General features: G+C 36.5%; 1 protein-coding gene across 15 annotated transcripts in view; it reads left to right on the forward strand.

The window, feature by feature from the left end:
• The window catches only part of HDAC9 (histone deacetylase 9), a 450,242-nt gene that overhangs the window by 242,561 nt on the left and 184,195 nt on the right, over window positions 1-23,486 (forward strand). For all 15 annotated transcript variants that reach the window (XM_040681503.2, XM_015281425.4, XM_040681502.1 and 12 more), the window contains 5 exons: window positions 6,484-6,615; window positions 9,252-9,367; window positions 14,869-14,991; window positions 16,723-16,933; window positions 17,305-17,522. In XM_040681503.2, the coding sequence (XP_040537437.1) occupies window positions 6,484-6,615; window positions 9,252-9,367; window positions 14,869-14,991; window positions 16,723-16,933; window positions 17,305-17,522 (800 nt within the window). The remainder of the gene's footprint in view (window positions 1-6,483; window positions 6,616-9,251; window positions 9,368-14,868; window positions 14,992-16,722; window positions 16,934-17,304; window positions 17,523-23,486) is intronic.

Here is a 23,486-nt window from a genome sequence, read left to right on the forward strand (position 1 = left end):
TGTTTTCGTCAAAAACAGCAGTAGTGAGGGGGGATTTGATGTTTTCTTTGATCTCCAGGTCCTGGCATGGCATAGACACGCAGGCTACCTTTTTAAGTGTATTGTCGTGGTGAAAGGAAGCTCACAGCATAGACAAGGAAATCTGTGCTATGCAATTTACCCACAACATGAACATATTTTCACAATATGTTTTCTTCTATTCTGCTCCTCATACTTCAAGGGAAGTCACCACAGATACCTCAAATTTATATAACAATCCACATTCAGTGTCATCTAGGAAATTCTCATTTGTTATAGTACTAGAAATAATCTCGACTAAGTTAAGCCACTGGCATGCAAGCAATAATATCATCATGCTAACCAGTGTCATCTCATCATTTTCTCTTCCGACTCCAAAGATCTATAGCCATACATATTCCATTTGTCCTGTAATTTACACTTTGAGCTTTCTCAGGTACAGTCTTGTCATGGTTGTGTTGGAAAGCGCATAAAGCTTGTCTGTGCATGGATCTCTATTAGAATAATACAAAAAATAACAACTTCAATGGGGAAAAAAAAAAAAAAGACAGATACACAAATAGAGAATAGCAGTGAAGAGCTAGAATTACTTCATAATCATGAAGTCTTTGTTTCATAGTTTTTTCTGTTGGCTTAAGTACTTTAGAGAAGTCTGTGTTATTGTTTCAAAGTGATCTTAGTGATAACAGTTGGAGCCTGAGCAACAGGGAATGATTTATATTTCTCAAGTAAAATGTGAATTTTGCTGCTGATTCTACTGTTATAGGAATCTTTGTAGCCAAATTTAGTATCATTTACCTCAGCTGCCCCACAGCTTTTTTAAGCCAGCCTACCAGCCAAGAAAAGGAAATGCTTTCACTTTAGAGCCTTTGGAAGCCTGGACAAAAGCTCACTTTCTGTTCTTCAGGTTTCCTATATATGGCTTTCGACTGGAGATGAGGACCTGCTCACTGTGCACTCTCTCCCATCCCCCATTTCCTGCCTGGGTTCATTAAATGCTGATTTGGAGTTGGCACACACTTTTCTGATACAAAAGTAGTACTGTGTTCCTGGAACCATCAGAAAGTAGTGCATTATTATCTTTCACATTCCCTTCATATATATGTCCTCTCTCCATGCATAGAATGGATTTTTATCCCTTCTTCTTAAATATCTGTGTGTTTAATAAAAAGAAACAGATTGAAGCAAAGCTCTGTCAAAAAAGAAAACCTCAGCTCATTTGGGAGCAACTTAGCCCCAGGCTGTATTCTTTAATGCTAGTATCTGCAAATTGCTAGTATTAAGCAAAGTGGAGTATATGATATAATGACTTCACGGAATCATTTTCATATCTCTAATGCTTGTGTTTCAATGTCATGTTACTCAGGAGAGAATACTTTCCTTTCACCTGAGCAATGGTAGTTGTAATGAAATTGGTATGTATCCATATAGAAGTCTGTGTATTTTCTGTTTTAACAGTGCATTTGGTTACTTCTTTCTCAGTAGATGAAGCCACCATAAAAGATGAGAAAAATCAGCAAGATGCTGTCTTTTGTCTTCACCTAAGAAGAATTATCAACATTTTCTGTTCTGTTGAGATAAGTCCTAGTAGGAAGTTAGGTAGCTGATCCTTGGATTGCTTATAAGATCTTCTGTTGTTGTTTGTACTTTCTTTATCTTTCATGGCTCTTGTCCCCTTACAGTCATTTAAAGAGTAATAGCAATTATTACTAGTACTAAAAAGAGTCATTAAGGTAATAGTGCTGAGACTCTGAATAAGCCATATTACTGTAGCATCTCATTATTCCAAATTAGGCTGCACAGTCGCATAAACAAAGTCATTCTCAGGTTCATCCTTGATTGAATCAGTAAAATGGATGCCAACTGCTTCCCATCAAAATCAATAACATGGACTTTGATGACCTTCAAAGAAAATCACTATATGTTTTCTTTCCTATGAAACACTTTCAAGTAATATATTTTCCCATTTTCCATGTGGGAACAGGTTATTACTTGTCCCAAAGTGCTAAATTGTGTAGAAGCACAAAGATTTGCAGGCTGAAGAGGCTTGGCTAATAACGACCAATCCAGCCAATATCAGATGTATACTGACTTTAGAAGAATAGACCAATCTATCATCCTAGTGCCATGAAGAAGTGCAGCCCTGTTTTCCCCATCTGCCATGCTCCCAGCCGTGTGCTCCTTTTCTCTCATTTCATGCACTCTGGTTCCTTGGTCAGATGATTCAGCTCCCTGTAGTTGTAGAAACCTAACACAGCAAACCTCACTGCATTCAGCACCTTCAGCAGTTTAGAGCAGTCCTATTACCTCAGGGAGATGAGATATAGGACATATCCTGTATCAGGTAGAATTAATTTAATTTTGAGTAATGGACCTTAGTGGAATGCTCTATGAACAGAAATTTAGCCACAGGCATTAACGGCTGCATAAAGTCATAGACTTCATGAAGGATTTTTCAATGATTTTATGATATTAATGGAAGAAAAAAAAAAAAAAAAAGGAAGGTTAATTCTTAAGGGTTTGTATCTGCCTGAGGAAGCTGTTCTGCAGCAAGCTGGTGAGTAAAGTTTAAGCCTCAGGAGTTATTTGGCACTGGCTCCCCAAGTGGCACTCCTGTTCCACACTGACAGTGATTTTCAATGATGAGCATAGTCAGATTCGCCAGTGGATTAATTGTACTGTGCAAAGATTCGAATAATGTGCAGTAGAAATACTTGTGGCAGGGCTAATGCAAAACAGTTATTTAAAGCAATGTCCCTCTGAAGACCAGTTCTAAGAACTATGAGTTAAAGTATCAAACCAAATACTCATCTAAAGCATAAGGCAATTAATTATTATAATTCTTCAGTATTCGCAATTAAGGCTAATCAAGTGCCATGAAAATATTCGGGTAACAAGTTAACAACATTTGTTTAAAAGAAATTTATTTTGCATTTTGTTCACTTGTTCGCATTCCAGAATTTAAAGGATTAGAATCATTCAAAGGTAATCTCATATAAGCTTTGTGACAATAACTGAATGTTAAGCATGTATGTTTGTATTTATAATTTTAATCTACAGCTGTATCTTTGAAGCTTAAAATACTTAATTTTGCCTTTTTAACTATCAGAGGGGAGTTTACCATTGTAGGTTCATTATTATTTACTTCATGTAGGAGTGCACTGAAGCACATAGGATTGCTGTAGTGATCCATACCTCTTGCAGCCAGCAATAATTGTGCTTCAGCTTCAGTGGAGCATGATGGTGGATCAAAAACTTAACAGGAGCCAGCAGTGTGCTCTTGCAGCTCAGAAAGCAAATGGTATCTTGGGCTCCATCAGAAAAGGGGTGGCCAGCAGGGAGAGGGAGGTGATCGTCCCTCACTACTCAGCCCTTGTGAGGCCCCATCTGGAGTACTGCGTATAGGTCTGGGGCCCCCAGTGCAAGAAAGACAGGGAGCTGCTAGAGAGGATCCAGAGGAGGGCCACAGAAATCAGAGGGCTGGAGCACCTCCCCTGTGAAGACAAGCTGAGTGAGCTGGGCTTGTTCAGCCTGGAGAAGAGAAGGCTGCGGTGTGACCTCACTGCAGTCTTCCAGTACCTAAGGAGAGCCTACAAATAGGAGGGGAGCCAACTCTTTACAAGGGTAGATAATGGCAGGACAAGGGGAAATGGTTTTAAGTTGAAGGAGGTAAGATTTAGGTTGGATGTCAGTGGGAAGTTCTTTACCAAAGCTGCCCAGAGAGGTTGTGGATGCCCCGTCCCTGTAGGTGTTCAAGGCCAGGTTGGATGGGGCCCTGTGCAGCCTGGTCTAGTATTAGATATGGAGTTTGGTGGCCCTGCATGCGGCAGGGGGGCTGGAGCTTGATGATCCTTGAGGTCCATTCCAACCAAAGCCATTCTATGATTCAATGATTCTGTGATGGTGGCATCTACAGCCAAGGCTCAGCCACTGACAGGTATCAAAAAAACACTTTCTAGTTCTGCACTTTGTCCTCCGGAACAGATCTTCTCAAACTGGTTAAATTTATTTAGTGCACTGATTTACGAATTCTTATTGCCAGCCATCAAGTTCTAGCTAGTACCATCTTAGCAGTCTGTCATGGCAATCATTCAAGAAAGCAGTACTAGAAGTCAACAGTTCTCAAACACTGACTTTGTCTTTTGTTGGGAAGTTTAATTTATGATTTAGAAGCTGATCTCCCTCATGCCTTTTCACTTTAAAATTGATTGTTTCTACTTAAAAATGATACTTCATCTTTTGTACAAGGACCGTCTTCTCATCTAGCTCATAAATTCAGACATTGACAACAAATTCTGCTCTCTCTGTTTCTGTGATTGATTCAGATGCAGAATTACGATGGGAATATGGTAAAAATAAAAAGGCAATCACTGTGAGCGTGAAACATTCATGTGGAAGCAAACCTTGTGGAAATAAATGTTGCAGAGGATTTGTATCACATTAATCTGTTGTGGTAATGGAAATATTTTCTGAATTTAAAGAGTATGGAACACTATGGACAGAAATAAGCATAAGTGCAAACTGAGCCAGCACCTTTTCTTCTGAATGTCCTCGTACTCAAATGATCTCTGTGGTGACAGTGTGTAGTATAATCTTATCTTATTACTGTATTTTCATACAAAATGGTACCTTAGCAAACAAGTCCTCTCTTCTCTGTCGGTAGAACCATTTGTCTTAATGATGATAGCAACAGGTAAAAATGAAAATTCTTTTTAATACTTTTATCATTAAGTATTTCCAGTGTTTTGTTAGCTCATATATCTTTGAAATGCGCCCAAGACGTAGGATGCTTAAAGGGGGAGCTTGCCACAGGTGTAAGAGTATGTGATGATGGGCGCAAGGGTACAGCCGGTCACAGCAGCACCCAGGCAGAGGTGCAGTTCCTTTGCTTTCACATGAACATTTCTAATATCCCTGTCCCTTGGGAAAAAGTGGGACAACAGGAAGGAAATGTGTGAACTTACTTCATGGGCAAGGTTGGAATTAGAAGATTGAGTTCCTTCACTAAACTGGCAAATGGTAAAATGCTGAACTGAATGAAACACTCATTTATTATTTTTTTTCTGCTAACTCGTACTCCTTTGGAGCTTTATTTATGTCTGTATGCATGAGAGAGAACTTATCCCAGTTTCCAGCTTTCTCTGTTTTGAGATATTACTTAGCCAAGCCTCAGTTTCAGAAGGAGAAATACAAACAAATTCTGTTCCACAGTTGTCTTTCACTAACTATTAGTAGTCTGCTTGATAGAGAGTTTACTTATAAGAGCAGATGGATCTGATAAGATGGAGGATCAAGGTAAATTATCACAGAATAAAAAACAAAGTAGAGCTTCATCTCTGATCTTAGCATGAAAAGACTGTGTCCATTTGGGAAACAAAGGTGGAACTTGCCCAAGGTGCATTAAACATAATCCTAGGTTTTCTGGGAATCAATCCTGCTTCTTTGTTTTCAGAGCATATATTTTTCTGTGTAAACGTTTCTAGGACACTGTAATAAATCTAGTTGTTTGGTGTGTTACTGAAAAAACATTGAAGATCTGGGCCTAAAATTGCTGACCAAGAAATGTTCTGCCAGCAAGTCTTGTCATAAGTTATATTTCTAAGAGAAATCAAAAGGCACCAGTGGAAGTTATTTTCTATTTCTGTCATCAGACCATAATCCAGTTATAAGGTTCCAGGTTCCAAGCTGTATTTCCATTCAAGTGTTCACCTTCAAGAGAGAGAAAAATGATGTAGAATGCAAGTTTCATTCATCTATGATTAATAACAATATTAACAGTAATTAACAGGTAACTTTAGATTTGAAATGAGATGAGAAAAAAAATGTAGTGGCTAGTTCCTTAGAGAGAAAAAGAATTTAAGTCAATGAGTTACAACCAAAATTCATTTCTAACTCTTTCATCCACTGAAATATTTTGCTTTTAATAGCTTAGTATCTGCCCCATGAATAAAAGAATATATAAGGAATCAGAAATGTTTAGAGGCAGAGGAAAGAACAAACCAACATTAACTTTATAAACTATATGTTAAATATATGCTTTACAATTTTAAAAACTATATTTCACTTTAATGTTAAGTAAATAGCATAAAAACACTGTTTTCTCCTCTCTGCTGTTTACTGCTACAGTAAAGACAGGTGGGGAACACAGTCATTCTCATCAATACAAGTTCATTTTGAACTTTTAGCTTTGGAAGGGGATCAGAGGAAGGTGAAATGGAGGTGAAGTTGAAAGTAGTAACAGTAATGGCATTCAAAACTTTTCAGTGCCCTTCCTCTCATTCCTAGTCTCTAGTCTACGATGGAGTTGTATGAGGAGAAGCAGAAAGAATGGTGATGATGGGCAGTAAAATCACTGCTTCTGAGCCCTACTTGGATCAGATGAGGTCCTGTAGGGAATGCCAGTGGTATCTGGGCAAAGCAATAATTTGTCTTAAAATCATTCATTTTTTTTCTTTTCATTTCCAGCTTCAGAGCCCAATTTGAAGGTACGTTCAAGGTTAAAACAAAAGGTAACAGAAAGGAGAAGCAGTCCTTTACTTAGGAGGAAGGATGGAAATGTTGTCAGCTCATTCAAGAAGCGACTCTTTGAGGTGACAGGTAAATAAGAATGGAGAAATTCTGTCCTCACTGCAACTACTTGCAGACATGAATAAAATGTTTCCTAAGCTGTTATATTGGATTTTTTTATTTACTTGTTCGTTTTTCTGCTGCTGAGAAGAAAACGATATTAAAGAAAGCATTGTTCATGAGTAACTTGTAATCTTCCGCTTTCTACCACTTACTAAATAGTTATTGTTCATTTGAAAGCCATCATTTGCAGTCTGTTTCAAAACTCATGCTTTACAACAGTCAGTAGTAGAACAAATAAATGATAAATTATTGGTGGTATAAATAATTAAATGAGCAAAGAAGAGAAAGGCTCAATGAGCTGTTTTTTTCATTTTTTTTTTCAGTAGGAAAAGCTGAAATGTTTTAATAGTGGCATATATTTGACCACAGCTGATAGAATTCTTGGTAATTAAAGAGGAACTTTTAGCATGTAAAAATACAGCATTCTCAGTATAAAGAGATCAAAGGGAAAAATGCAAATAAAATTTTGTCTTCTAGTGGTTTTTCTTTCAGTATTATTCTTGCCCTTGAACTAAAAAAAGTGAAAGGCAGAATGAACACTGGATTCTAAGACTTTCTTCTGCTTGTCATTGTGGAGTTGTAACTTCTGTCACGTATATTACTTTGTTGAATCACACCCCAGCTCCCAAATAGTTTGAAATCCTCTCACTTCAGTGCTCAGGACCAGCATGTTGCCCTATCCATTGATTTGAAAGAAAAGAACATTTACAGCATTCAATATCTCTTGCTTTGATTTTAGATTTGTACTGAATACCTTTGTTGCTCATTTAAGTAATGTTACATATGTTCATACAGTGAATTGTTGAACTGTCCTACTTGTCTGAATTTATTTGGAATATCAGAATTATGTCACACCAAAGTGGAAGTATGAAACAAATGAATGAATTCATTTTGGTGTCCTCATCAATGCAATTCTCATGACAACTTTTCACAACTAATCAGGTGTAAAACTGAGACACATATTTGAATGTATCAAAGGAAGTAAATAAGGTGATTTCTCTATAAATTAATTCCATATCAGGTTTTTTTTTTTTTTTACAACTAATTTATTATTTCTATTTGCTGAAACTAAGAAAGTGGAGATTATGAGCTTCTTGATCTCCACTTCCTTAGTTTTAGCTGCTCTGTTAATATTTTGCACGCTTGGAAATAGGGTACAAAGGGAAATATTTATCCCATTATTTTTTTTTCTGCAGCCATTGAAAGAGCAGAAAACTGAATTAAAAAAAAAAAAAAAAAACAAGAAAAGAAAAAGAGAAAAGAAAGAAAAGTGGATCTGGATCTGGCAATAGTTTTGAGCATTACAGATCACCACTTTAGTTATTAATCTCTGTTAATACGGACATTTTGCAGCTTTCATAAATGAAGCTTCCCTAATCAAACTTTTGGCTGAAGCCTTTTTTTTCCTTTATTTTAAAATTTCTTTTAACTGAAAATGCTTACCTATATAAAAATACTATTATAGTTATTCAAAAACAAAAACGCAAAAATGTTGGTTTTGTAGTGCTCTATGAAAACTAGTGAGAAAATAATGCAGGAATCTTAGCTGACCAGCTATTATAGCTGGGTGCTGATTCACTTCAATAAATTGAAATCAGCTCTAACAGGAAACAACAGCGCATCCAAGATACTGCCAGGAAATCTCCTCTTACCATTGGTCACAATGAGGACATATTTTTGGAAGTGAACAGAAAAAAATGAGAATTGGCCATAGCATATTTACTACCACATTTAGATACTTATTATTTTAACTTCTTGGAGATTTGCATTTGAAATTTATCCCATGAAACAGTCTTGTCTCTGCTAATGCCACACTCTTTCATCTTTAACCTTGTTAGCTGTTAACCATGTGCAGAACTTTCATTTATCTCAGTAAAAAATTATAATAACTCAATAAAACAACACACAGCCCTTTCTGTTAAACAGAACTAAGGATGTTTTAAATCAAGATAACATACAGACTTTAAAATGCTATTTTAAGATTCTTGTATACTGCTAATATTCTTTTATATCTGTACTAAAGATGCAGTGGAAAATGATGTATACTCTGTCATGTCACGGTACTTGCATGTGTAAAGATTTGACTGCCACAGGCATGTTCAGCACCATTTCTGTGGAGTCAGAGAATAGCAGTAGGCCTCATGAATTGATAACACTTTATCGTGACCTTTGCAAGTCTTCTATCTCTGTCATTTTGATCTTTTACAGAGGCAGGATTCTATACAATTATAAAGAAAAGACTATCTTTTCTTTATACTTTCTACAAGTTCTATCTCTACCTGATACTGAGTATCATACCTTTTTTTTTTTTTTTTTTTTTTGTGAAAGTAAATTAATTTAATTTACTCCTTGTGAAGGAGAGAGATCAGAAAGGAAAAGACCAAGAGTATCTTTCCTCATTAGCACTATAAAAGGAAAAACAAAAGAAATTGGAGTGAAATAGAAATCTTCAATGTAAGTAAATAGCCCATTCATAACCGGTAGATACTTTTCAACAGCCAAAAATCCCACCCTGTGCTATACAGTATATACAATTAATTGAAGTCTTATGTTGTCCTTCTGGTGCAAACCATGAATTCATGTATGTTTCTTCTATTTTCCAGAATCCTCGGTGAGTAGCAGCTCCCCTGGATCAGGTCCCAGTTCCCCAAGCAATGGTCCGACCAGCAGTATAACAGAAAGTGAAACCTCGGTTTTGCCATCTAGCATTCAAGCTGAGGTAAGACTCTTTCTCTTCCTTGGGTAGATGGTTGCTCAGACTTCTAGACTGGAGAGATTTGAAACTTCACTTTGATTGTACCTACAGGCAGAATAATTGCAGCAGTTATAATTATTGGGGATATCAAGACACTGCATGCTGACAGCAGAGTATGTTATGAATGAGATACAGATTCTACAAAGGAGGCCAGCATATAAAGAGATTCTGGTTACAAAAGCAGCAGTGGTGCTACCACAGCAATTGGAGGAAGCTGTGGAAGAAACTTGAAAGCATCTGTGTTGCAGGACATTTGGAAATAAACTGTGGAGGAAGGGTACAAGGAACTAATGAGGCAAAAGGAGTAGAACATGAAATAATCACTGTGACGTCACAGTGTCACTGCAGCCCTCTTATTAGATGAGACCGAAAAGCAAAGCTTTACTTATATTTCAGGATCTCAGTTTGCTGTGGATGGGAGGAAATAGGGATCAGGGTTACCTTTCGGGATAATTTGAAGAAGTGCACAATGCTGAACACTAATGAAGAATTTCCGCAAGCAAAACAGCGACTTCATCATTGGTGACTAACATGTAGGAAATGAGGCATTCCTACGTTCAGATGCTGTCGGAGTGGATTTATTTGAGTACAGTATCAGAGTTAGGTGATTAAGTCCTTTTCCACATCTGCCTTATATTTTAGTGCATCTCAGTTTCCTTATCTGTGTAGTGCTTACCAACATAACCAATGTGTGAGGAGCCTTTGATACTTGTATTGTGAAGCTAAATTGTACATGAAAGGAATTTTAACTACTCATTATTCTGTTTCATTCAAACGTGCCTGTAATGACAGGAACACAGATGGTAAATCAGTTCTGATAAACTTCATTTAGCATAGATATCATGCATAAATCAAACTTCCCATGGTAATTTTGTAAAGGTACAAAAAATTAATGCAACTAAAAAGATTGAAATTCAGAAATATTCTGTATCCAGTGCCTACACCTATAGCAATTTTCATTTTTGTGGCAAAATTTTCTAATAATTGTTTGCTTATACTGTTTATGTTAGAAAAAAATTGCATAAGAAAATGTGATTTAACAAAGTTTTAGCTAAGGGAGCTATTTCTCTAGGTCAGTGGCAGGACATTCACCTCAAAAAAACCTGGAATGGGCAGTTCAACCTCCAGCAGTGACTTTTCCCCATAATGAATTAATTGTGTGTGTGAACTATGATCCAGAGGGCAGGTGGGTGACCTCTGCACACTGATTAGTAGCCTCTCTCTGGCCCGTAACCAAAAAGAAAAAAAAAATTGCATTGATGGCTAACATGTGGTCTTGCCTCATAGCCCCTCTGTATGTGATTGCAAAAAAATTTAAATGATGCAGAGCAAGATCCATCATTTGGATTAGATCAGATCGTAGTTCAGTTGTATTAAATGATATATTCTTAGGAGATTTGTCATATGTAGATGTTAATGCTGCAGTAATACCCAGTTGGATTTTATCTTGACTTGAGGATACTACAAAATTCAAAGGGAATAGTTCAGTGTGTGTTACTTTGCGTATTTTAGTTTCTGGGCATTTGCCCACAGCGCTGAACCAGCATCAGAAAAGCATTGAGTCAGGTCAGACTGGCAGTCTGTCTGGGGAGATTTGGAAAGGCTATACCAAACTTTATTTTCTGTTAATAGAACACTTCAGTCACCATTACTATGCCAGATATCCACTGTTTTAGTTCCACACAATCCAAAATTTTCAAATGAGTCTAAGATGTTCCTTTTAAATTTGATTTCTGTATGCTGGAGTCAGTCACTTAGCTTGCTGGATGTGGGCTAAGAAGCTGAAACTACTGACTTCCATTTCTGGATCCAGTCAGAGATTTCACTACCTCTCTGGTTACTTGACTGTTAATACTGTGGTCCTGTGGGCTCAAACATTTTTCCATAAATCTCAACTTCAGTGCATTATGATTTCAGTAGGATTTTCTTTAGTAGTTTAACAACAACCAAATTGCTACGTATCTGTTTGCTAGTTTAGCACTAGCTGCCAGCTCTCAAAGGCTATGTATCTAATCAATTTTTCATCAGATACACAAAGTACTGAAGTTTCTAATAACAGGCTAAGTGTTCCAAAATCACCCAAAGTATCACTTGTTTTGCTGTAATCCTGAATGACTCACACTGCTGTTGTTTCATAATAATCGGTCTGACATTTGCAGTAAGTGTTGTGCTCGTATCTGAGTGGGTGGATAGCTGTGGTGGTTTTCATGGCAGCAAATAAAACACTTTTTGCTGAGGAAAACCAGGTTGCTATGACGAAGCCATTTACCAGTAAAGCATGAGTCAATACCATAAATGATTATACTCCAGCACATAGACAAAATTAGAGCATTATCAGTAATGAAACAAATTTTTAAAGTATTTTTGCCATACCCATTTGAATAGCTAGACTTTTACGTGGCTTACCCTCCAGAGTACAGTCTGGTGGGCAGACATTTATATTTTTTTGAATGTACAAAGGTGCACTGTGTACGGTACACTCATGCAGATAATATTTTACCATCACAGTTCCCCTAATGGTACTTTCAGTAACATTTGTTAAAACATAGGTTTCATTATATGAAACTTTAAAGTTAAACCCAAGATCTTAATTGTACCTTATAAATAAAGTGCTGTTTTTATTAGGCCCAGGTTTCTCCAGCAGCATCAAGGTTCACCGCAGTAGCTATTTGTCTCTTGCAGTGTGTCATATGCTTTCAGGTCACCTGCTGTGCTTGGGCTAAGTCTTACTTGCACAAGAAGTGCAGGCAGGACTGATCCCTGCACAGCATGTCCCTTGAGTTCAGAGAGACAATCTGCCATAGTCACATGAAATAATTCATTTTAAGAATGCACAGCCTGGTCAAAAGCCAGTGAAGGTAATGGAGAGTTTCTACTTGATGTCACTGCACTTCCGGTCATTTTCTTTCTCTTTCATTTGGTATTTGGAGAGCAAAATTGCCTAGAGTATCATCTTACACAGGAGACATAAATGACATGTATGGCAAATATACACATATTTGAGCTTATAAACAAGACTGAGACTGAGTTTTTACGTGGTTTTAGAATAAAAGACAGAAGAGTTAGTGTAGATGTTAGGAAGAATTTCTTTAATCAGAAGGGGGTGAGACACTGACGCAGACTGCCCAGTGAAGTTGTGGGTGTCCCCTCCCTGAAGGCACTCAAGGCCAGATTGGATTTGGCTCTGGGCAAACTGATCTTGTCGGTGGCAGCCCTGCTCCCAACAGAGGATTGGAGCTGGATGATCTTTAAGGCCCCTTCCAAGCCAAGCCATTCTGTGATTCTATGATTGTATCTCCACAAGTTGCAAGTATTTAAAGCCAAACCATTTCCTCTTCCTCTTCTAATGTACAAATGTGCATATAAAGTAGGTGTTTCCATTTCTCAGTAGGCCCTGGCAACAAGATAGACCACAATAACTAAATGTGGGTGATAACCTATTAACTAATCTTGGTGATAACCATTCACTGTTACAATTAGTTATCATACTTCTATTTCAAGAAACAGGGTCACTATGTTGGCAGGCTATTTTAGGCATCAGGAAACAGAATCATAGACTCAGTGAGTAAGTATATGGAGGAGCAATAAAGTAGTTGCTCTTCGGCATAATTTAGGTTTCAATCCAACCCATTAAGGACAATGACTTATCTGTTTTGCTGCCTCATTTAACAGTCATGTGTGATCTTAATGTAGGAATATGTTTTGCTGTTATAAACCCTGTCATGGTTACATTTATTAATTCAAATCATAGGAAGTAATAACAACGTTCTGAAAACTAAAATGGAAACATGCTTTTTTGCAGTGGCTCTGCTAAGTACTGCAGTGGATATATACAAATTTGACATTCTAGGAAGCACACTAGAGCTGCTACAGCATCCATTTGCAGTCAAATCTTCATAGTCTTCCTCAGTTTTATCTCCATAGTCTTGATTTATTTGGCTTTAATCATGGTGGATCTTATCAAGGCAAGACACTGTTAGCTAGGAATTAATGTAACGTACAAGTGAAGCTTCTTTGTTTCGTATGCTATCTGTTGACATTCCCTAGGTACCAAAAGAAAATTACAGAGATAGACTTCTTCTGTTTTTGTCTCAGTGATAGGTCATATCTCCAAACAAACTGTATGAGGAAGGTTATGTTTTGCAATAACATCCTGTGTTTTTGTGCTTAACTGCTTTTCATTGATGGTCTGAAGTTGCATTGTATTAGCACAAAGTATTTTACAGAGTTAATTGATATTCCAGGTTTGTCCAGGGGAAAATCTACAGCTCCCCACAACATGCTTGACAAGTTATTATATTTACTTTAGTCAAAGCCCGAGTGTGCAGTATCCCTCTTGGAGGTGGTCTATTATTGGAGTCCCATATGCTTTTTGTTTGGGAAGAAAGCAGTCACTGTGTCATACTGTTACACGGGGTATTCTTTTTCAAGGATGTTGTTCCCTTGGGGACCATATCATGCCAGAGTTCCTAAGTCTAATAAGACCTTTGTAGGTCTCATTGTGTTAAAGTTCTGGGAGGGAAGCAAGAGTTAAAGAGAAAACGTAATTCAAGCAACTATACTAGACCACATGTTGAAAAACATGACTGTTAAAGCAGAAACACAAGGGCATTAAAATATTCCTATTGCAGTAATGTAATTTTTTATATTTCTTCCCAATGAATCTAAAAAGGAAAGATGGAGGGTGATCTTTGTAGTACGCCTGATTTTACTTGACATTAATTATATCAGCAATTGCGTGTCCCTGAAAATTATATGACAAGAATTCAAAACAAGCATTAAAGATTTTAAATTTAAAGGAATTAGGAAAGCTGTGAGGGGGTATTCCACCACCAGAGAATGATGGGATGCTATTCTTTGTGTATATGCAGAGACAGACAAGGTATATATATATGTATATTTTAATGACTGATGTGACAGTGTGCCTCACTTTCTACCCCAAATTCCCATGTCAGTGGAAATTAATAATGTGCTTGAAACATCTTCATATCATAATATGGGTAAATAAATGCATTGATCAGGTAGGAGCCATATTTCATACTTTACATCAAAAATGTTATTGACTATAGTAGAGGTCTAATACATCCATATTCCTAACACTTTTGATTTGTCTAGATGTAATCCATAATTCATTGGCTAAAATCCCAATGATTTTTAAGTAGTAAAAGTACAGTTGATGAGAGAAGACATGGGCTAGGAATCCTCGAGCGTTTGGGTTTGAGTAGAAATTTGACTCATTAGCCAGTGCATAATCTCAGGTGGATTTCAGATGTTTTCTTCAGAAAGAAAATATCAGTATTTTTTTTTACAAGGACAGTACCTATTATCTGGAGCCCCATTGTGATGCAAGCCAATCCACAGCACATAACTAGCTTTAAATATAGCAGCACTATAGGCACAAAGTTACCAAGATTAAAAAAAGAGCTTGGAGGTTATATTGATATTGTTTTTCCTCTTTATTCCAGCATCTGGTTTCCCAGCAACGCCTTTTGATACAGGATGAATCAGTGAACTTGTTGAGTCTGTACACGTCCCCTTCTTTGCCCAACATTACTTTGGGACTTCCAGCTGTACAATCTCAAATCAGTGTAAGTGATCAATCTTAAGCCTTTCTACTTTTTCTCCTATCTTTTTTTTTTTTTCTCCTACTTTCCCCCCCCCCCCCCCCTACTTTTTCTTCCTACTTTTTCTCTGAGAAAACCTACTTTCTGTCTTTTCTCCTTTTTTAGCATTTTGGAGCATAAGCAAATCAGAGTAGGTGCCAGACCTTTCTTTGCACTGGGCAGCATCTGAAATTTTAAGGGAACAACTTGAAAGCAATTATTATTCTTAATCTGAAATAAGAGCTGATGTGAAGTTTAGCTAAGTGTGGGCCATATGTATTGCAGTTATATCTGTAAGTATAATAACAAACTTCAGATAAGAAATGCTTGAAGGAGACCATTTAGTATAAAAGTTCAAATTGTATAATCCCTCCTACTTGGTAAAGCACAGCACCTGTAACATTCTATAATGAGATGTCAGGGGCAACCTGAGCTGGGCTGAAGCATAGCAGGGGAAGAATCCAGCATTCCTGAAGCTGAGTTTGGGGTTTTTTTTGAGGGGTTTAATCATATAACTTAAATTTGTAGATATGTAAACAACATTTAATGACTAGTTACATTCATATATCCTTTGTTCAGTCTGCAGCAATCAATTTTATTTGGAGCTAAGCATTAAATTAGGGTGTGAAATGTATGAGAAAAGAGATACAACATGTATTGAAATAATGTTGATGGATGTTAAAGGATCCTTAGCCAGATTAACAGGAATCTAGAAGTAAAATCTGAGGCTCAGTAAAAGAACTTCTAATTTTGATACTGGTCAAAACTTAGTCTTCTTGATTTCCAGCAAAGATATAATCATATGGTAGTTCTATACACCACTGTATAAATTTTGAAGAAATTTTAGTAATTCATATTCTACAGAAAATGAACTGGTAACTTCTATAAAAATTCTAGATTTCCAGTATGTAAAAAAATATATGTATCTAAACAGTCTACTATGGTTTGTAATAATTACTGCACAATTCCAGTGCTAAATGTAGTCTCAGGTTAAAGTTTCTTGCCATTTAATCGCTTTTTTTAGTACACTTAACCAGTAGTGTATTGCTGCAGTGCAGCATTTAAAATCAGACATAGAACTTTGAAAGGAAAATTGTGTAGGCTTTAAATAATTTCTCTAGAAGTCTTTCATGAGGTATTTATAAGCAAATGATTGGTTTTAAGGGATGGAAAATTTGAACTGATCATGAAAAGTAGTGGTTACTTTTCCAAATCATATTGTCAAAAATTTCATAGCTATTTCACAATAAATAAATAAATAAATAAATCTAACTTCAAAGTATCTTTAGAACATTAAAAAAGGAAATGAAAATATATTTAATTTTCTCACTCAAATGATGTGAGCTTTTGATGTAGTCAGTTGGCCCCAAATATTACTTTTGGCATTTGAAAAAACAGAAGGGTTGATTTATGCAAATATTGCCTATTTCTCTTACCAGAATATGTAGTTGCAAACTGAATATAAAGTTTACTTTGGTGTTTATTCTTCAGGGAAGGGTGATGGCAGAGTATAAAGCAAGCATGTACCCTGAAAAGTTAGTTGCTTATTTTCTTGCAGTACTTGTTCCTCCTCTCTTTTCATCTCACAGTCAAAGTGCAAGAGAAAGATTTTAACTTCTGTATTCAGAAAGTATACTATAAGACCATCTAATCAAGTGGATATAACAGTGGCCAAGACAATGAAAAGCAGTTACCAGTGTCATTGTTTCTTGACAGGCTTCATCATCATTCAAAGAAAAACAGAAAGGAGAGACCCAGACACTCAGACCAGGAGTGGCCTTGGCTGGACAGTATGGGGGCAACCTTCCCCCATCTTCAACTCATCCTCATGTTGCTTTGGAGGGAAAACCAAATAGCAGCCACCAGGCTCTCTTGCAACATCTGTTACTGAAAGAACAGATGAGACAACAGAAACTTCTTGTAACTGGTAATGATCAAAATTTCAACACAATAATCATTTTAGATGTTTTTAATGACATTTTTATTCTGGATGTTTTAAAAAGAGGAAGGGTGGGAGAAAAAAAGGATAGCATGTTTGTTTTCCCACTTCAGTGATTCTGCTTCATTAGCCTCAAAGGATTCCGTGATTACAGTAAAGAGAAAATGATTACTTCATCACATTCTTTTGCAGCTGCTGAATTTCCTATCATGGCTAGGCGTGTGGTACACATCCCAGTGCATCAGCATTGATGCAAAGTTCTGCAGCATACAGCCCTCTTCTTACTGAGAGATTTCTCTTCTATTAGAACTAGTAGTTTATTTTTCTTCACACTGGAGTGAAATGTCATTGTTTTGTAGGAGCGGTTCCTCTTCATCCCCAGTCTCCTTTGGCAGCAAAAGAAAGGGGCTCACCTGGTGTAAGAGCTGCCCACAAACTGCCTCGCCACAGGCCACTGAATAGAACCCAGTCAGCTCCTCTTCCTCAGAGCACTTTGGCCCAGCTGGTCATCCAACAGCAACATCAACAGTTTTTGGAGAAGCAGAAACAGTACCAGCAACAGATCCACATGAATAAGGTGAGTTCCCAAAGAAACTAATTTTTAATGAACATACATGTTGAAAAATAATAGTGAAGTGTATATCCTAGGGCCAGGTGGTAGATGAGAATAAACAAGTTCTTGCATGAGTACCTTGCTTATGCATAGTTTGTATATATTTACATAGATCTTCATTTTCATTTTTCTGAAATATGGTACAAGATTGGTTTATGCTTGCTGGCATCAATAAAAATACAATTCAATGAAATAGGGATCAAAGAATCTTTTAGGTTTAGATTACAAATGCTTTCCTGCTGAACGTTGAATGGTGTCTTATGGATACTGAATTTCTCCTATCCAATTTTTTTAATTTGCCATTTCTGGTTTCAGAGATCATTCAATTCAGATGCTGAATCATAGTTTAAGCTTACTCACTATGGAATATCGTGTGGAGTAAATATATAATTCATTTGAAGTAAATCAGCTGATTAAATTTATCTTGTTTTTATTAAAAATGTATTGATCATCTGAATAAATTTTATCCAGCTTTTATCAAATCAACTTAATTCAGCAATAGCATTAAAGTTTGTTATCTTATCTATATGGCAATATAAAAATACCAGTGATAGAGAAAGAGAAGGCTTTGCTATGGCTCATATCAGATACAAAGTTGAACTGTGCCTGTTTTCCTGTAGAGTAACACATTTTTCTGAGTGGAAAGAAATAAAAAAGGGACCAGCCACCATTAAACAAAGTACAGCAGTATCTAGATAGGCTTCTCAGGGGCAAATGTTTCTACAACAAATGTGATGCCATTCCCTGCTCTAAAATGAAGATATGCAAGTAGTTAAATACTTTTATTTGAAGAACTTTTTTCTTCACTTACTGCATAATCTTCCAAAAAATTGTTTGCTGGAGCTGCTTGACTAAATCAGTGTTGTAATAATCATACATCTTTGCTTTTCTTGTTTTGCTTGAGAGTTATTTGGAAACTATACATAAGAACTAATCGCAAAGGAGAAAAGATGAAAAGCAGGACATTCAATCTTTGTACCTATGAGAAAGGAAAAAAAAAATCAATCCACCTTACAGGGTGAACTTCCCAGGGGGTACTGATTCTTTGGAATCTACTAAGAATTCTCAACAAAATTAGAAACAAGCCTAGAGTTTAAGTACATAGTTTGTACAGTGGTTTGGTTATTAAATCTTGCCTTAATTAGGAAAAATGAAGACCAGAAAACTTCAAAGTTCAGTGCTGATCCTTGCATGTTAACCCCTCTCAGCTTGGGTGTTTTGATTACTCAACTAGGACTCCAGTTGGCTTTTCTTTGAGTATGCATTCCATATGTTTAATCAAGATGGCATATGTATATCTTGTAGCCTCAGGTTTTGAAAATATTTCACCTGCCCTCAGTTGTCTGAAAAGGATTTTTACCAGTAAAGTATCGAGTCTTTGTGCTGTTTGTGGGTATCCACTGCAAACCGATCAGTTCCTGCTCATGCATTCTTCACAAAGCAAAGAACCACAGTAACATACTTTTGTTAGGTCATACGCTTATTGACATACTTTCTACCATAGCATTTGGGGGTACATGCTGTGGCATCTAGATATATTTGTCTTGAAAGTGCAAATTAAACTTGAGTTGCATAAATATATTAGTCACATATGACTAGAAATGCATTGCACCTCACAAGATTTAGGCTGGAAAAGAACTAGAGAAGAGTTCAATTGGCATGAGATAATGCCTGCTTTAGTAATTTTTTTTTCCTGTGTTAAACTGCAATGAAAATAAGTGTTGAGAACAAAACATGCTAGAAATATTCTTCCATTCCCATGTGGTTATTAGCAATAAAGAGAGAATACAGTTCCTTCCTTTAAAGCCTAGTAAACCTATTTTTTATCATCTACACTGTAGACTATATGCGTATGTAGATAGTAGAAATTTATCCCAGGGCCTTTCACTGCCTTGAAATACCACAGCATACTTCCTTTTTCCAGCTAGCTTAATTTCCTCTATCTGTACTCCCAGAACAGATAGCTTTCATCAGGACCACAGTCTCTCATCAGAGCAGCAGACACCTAAGGAGGAGTAGGATCATGCTGCACCCACAGAAGCAGTGAATTATGTGAGGATGTGGGTAGTTTATCAGACTTTTTTATGGTCTGCAGTAACAAGGTTCTTGTTCCCTGAACCAATCTGTTGTATAGTACTAAAATTGACCATGCTCCAATCACACATCTGTTCTCTGCAAGTATACAGAAAGCCAAGTGCTTTCTTACTTACTTAAAATAAATGTGATCTTTAAAAACTGGCATTTAAGGTAGTCAATAGAGAAGTGGTGAGAAATGATCAAATCAGGAAGTGGCTATTAAGTACTGAATTTAAAATTATATTACTTAAGTCTTTACATTAAAGGGTTAGATTGAACACCTGTGCTTGCATAAGGTTTCTGAACTCCATCAGTAGGATAGAATCTACTTTGTCCATTCTTAAACCTTACCCTTATTTGCAGTTGATGTTATTTATTCATTACCCAACTTAACACATTTCTAGAGCTCTTATAATAAAACTTGAACTCTGCAAAGCAGAGTTATCTGAATCCTAGAATACGATATTCTGGGCCATGTAGCAAAGCAACACAACATCTCATTTCTTACAACAAGTTTGATTATGTATCTAGTGAATACATATATTTATTTTCCACTTCTCTATCCGTCACTATTCTGTACATAGGCCCTATATTGAAATCTTACAGAGGTATAATTCACTCCTTGCAGGCTTGAAAAAATATTTCATTTAATGAGGAGTACTCAGACATTATTTTAAATGTTTGATTAGAAATACAAGAACCATTTTAAGCTGAGAAGACTATGAAATGCTAGTTGATCAAGAGCTTAGAACAAGTTAAGACATTATATTCATTTTCCATTTCTTTTTCCTTTTCTTCTTATGTTTAGGACTTCAAGTGCTTGAGAATTTAATATATTTCATCTGAATCTGTTATTTAAGTTATTTCTCTGAGCTGAGATGATGTGGCATATATCAGCAATCCTTGAAAAATGGGTTTGGTCAGATCTTAGGTAACAACGAAAAGAGGATGAGAGCAACAGTCTCTCCCCACTCTATGGATCTTCTATTTATCTTCTGTGTAAAAGTGATTTCTTTCATAAAAGAATATACTTTAACTGCAAGTCAGTGCTGCTGTGAGGGTGATAACAGGCAAAATGTAACACAGGTCAGAGGTAAAGGATCCCCCTGGATCATTTCCATTCTGAATAGAAACAAATCATTGCCAAGAGGTGTCCTCTGTCCTTAATAACAAAGAGAAGATCCCCTATGGATTATTTCTGGTCAGCTGTCAGATGCCAGGCTTTTGATGTGGGAAATGGGATACCTGCGGGATCTAGTATGCTGACCTCCTAAAAACATGTTGCATAAGTTGACATCATGTCCAAAAGTAGGTAGAAACCTGCATCCCAGCTTTCTGGGGAAAAAAAATGATAATGAATGTGCAGTAACCTGAACTCTACTTGTCTCAGGAGAGCTCAGCTTTGCCGTTGTCAGCTTTAATATGCTTCTATCCAACTTGTAGCTTATTTCCTCATAAGGCCCTTTGATCACCATTATAGAACTTCATTCTGCTCTGTAAAGGGAGACCAAGGACTGAAACCTCTAGCTACAATTATTGCAATCAGGTACCAAAAGACTGCTTCTACAATATGAATCCTGAAATCTTGATTCCATTTCTGTATCTCTTAATCTAAAAAAAAAAAAAAAAAAAAAAAGTGATTTTGAGTTAAGGAATGTAAGTGCAAAGCCCATAGTTGAACTCTGAGTTTAAGAAAATCTCAGCAGTCATAATGTGAGCAGCATGTAAACAGAACCCTCAGACTTTAAAGGCTGCTTTTTTGGGCAGTTTCTTTTTTTTTTTTTTCCTATGTGTGATGAATAAAATCATTCCTCTGCTGAACCTAAACTGGTACTATCTTCATTGGGACCAAGATTTCATTTGGTCGGAATGGGAACCCTACAAGTGTTCTTAAAATAATGTGTTTGTTGCATTTTGACAATTCACAATTATTTTTCAGTGATAAAGTATTCCTTTGTATTGAGTAGTAACAATTAAAATAATAGAGCCATTTGCAGTGTGCATTAAAGTACAGAAACAGTATGGACAATGTTAAAGATTAAATAAGGAGTGCCTTAACATTCCCGGCTGTTAGTTTAAAGCATATTTCACTGGGGAAGATTGCGAGGTAAAAATTATATGACAAAAAATGTATAGGAGTGACTGTTCATTAGTGCTATAGAAGATTATCATAATTGGCCAATGTGTATTAATAGAAAAATGAAAAATAATATGGGTTATTTCTATTGATTAATTGATGGAAAATACTAGGAAAATTATTTGTTAGGAAATCTGAAAAGAGCCAGGTAACCACAGGTTCATCATTCACTCTTCTGATACTTAATGAAATAAGAAAGACTGTTTTGATCAGGTTCAACTTGAGTAAATGAACCTAGGTTCAATAATCATACTGTAATCAAGGTTTGGTTTTCCAGCTTACCTTTCTGACTTGCATCCTCAGAAGATGAGAGCAGTAACACATTGCTTCTTTCAAGTATTACTTGTAGCAGGGGATTATATGGACAAGACTGTAGCAGTGATTAAAGACGTTTGTAACTGAAAACTGCCCAGAGCATTTCATCCTTTATTAAGAACTAATGTTTAAGCCATAATGTAGAAGAATGATCATGAAAGGCTAAATACATCCCTTAGAAGTGTACTACATGAGTAACAGGAGAAAACAGTAAGCAGTTTCCAAGTTATTTCAGCACAGCTAACAACTTACATAGCTGGTCAGAGTAACCTGAGAGCCATGGCAAAGGAAGAGAAAAAATGTTTCCATAAGCATGCAGATGAGTTCCTAGAAACAACAGCCATGTGTTTCAAAAAGGAACAATCAATTAAGAAAAGAAATGTATGTGGTGGCTGCAGCACAGTTTTGTGCTTTGTCTCTTTGTAAGCACATTTTATTTTAAATATTTCATTTTACAAGAGCTTGTTATTACAAAAGAGACACAAAGACAGTGGCTGCAACTGGAGGCCCTATAAAGTGGTCTATTTCAGGGTCCAGATTATTTGTGCTTCATCTTCCATTTTCCTGTACAGCCAAGCAGGTTTGATTGTTTTTGATGTCTTTTTTTTGGTCGGACTCTTGCAGTTATACAATGGAGTTGATGTGTGTAAATGCTTCATCTCCTGCTGCCACTATTTACTTTGGCTCATGCATATCCCTTACAGTTTAATTTCCTGAAAATAAAAGGGAAAAAAATATAGGTTACATTAGTATGAAGCCATTTTTTTTTAGTAACTTTAGTTGGAATAGCAACAACAGGGATGTATATTGGTTTAAGAAGACTGATCTGTAGTACTAATTTATTCATGAAGTAAACCACTCCTATGTTATTATTTTTAAACGTAGTCTTACTAAAACTCAGATTAAGCAATCACATTCTCAAAATGAAAAATGTGCATTTAAAACAGGAGAAATTCCTTCACTGTATCTGCAGATAAATTCAGAAAAAAAACAATGGTAAGTGGAGACTTAAAGTGAAAGATTTAAATGTTAAGTGTAAGAAGAAGTATCCAGCTGCATTGTGAAAGGACTTGGTCAGCATTTCATTCGGGGTTTATTTTCTGCTGTGTAATCCAGCTTTAGATAGAGAGATAAGATAGAAACATTGACTCTAAACTGCTATCTCTGTGTGTCTCCGGATATGTAATTTTCTACAGTAGGGCCAGGAGATAAAAGTATAAAAAAAGATGCTGCTATCTTAGGAGAATTGAACAGCCTCCTGATAACATTACTAATGTAATTGCTGGAATAAAAATGGGAGCAAGCTGCCTTTGAGAACCACACTAACAAACACCAAAGTGTGGTGGTGATATGGAGAAGCAGGCTTGCGTAGCTTAGCAGACTGAGCAGCAGGAGTGCCT

This window comes from Gallus gallus, chromosome 2 (assembly GCF_016699485.2).
Source record: "Gallus gallus isolate bGalGal1 chromosome 2, bGalGal1.mat.broiler.GRCg7b, whole genome shotgun sequence".
Taxonomy (NCBI): domain Eukaryota; kingdom Metazoa; phylum Chordata; class Aves; order Galliformes; family Phasianidae; genus Gallus; species Gallus gallus.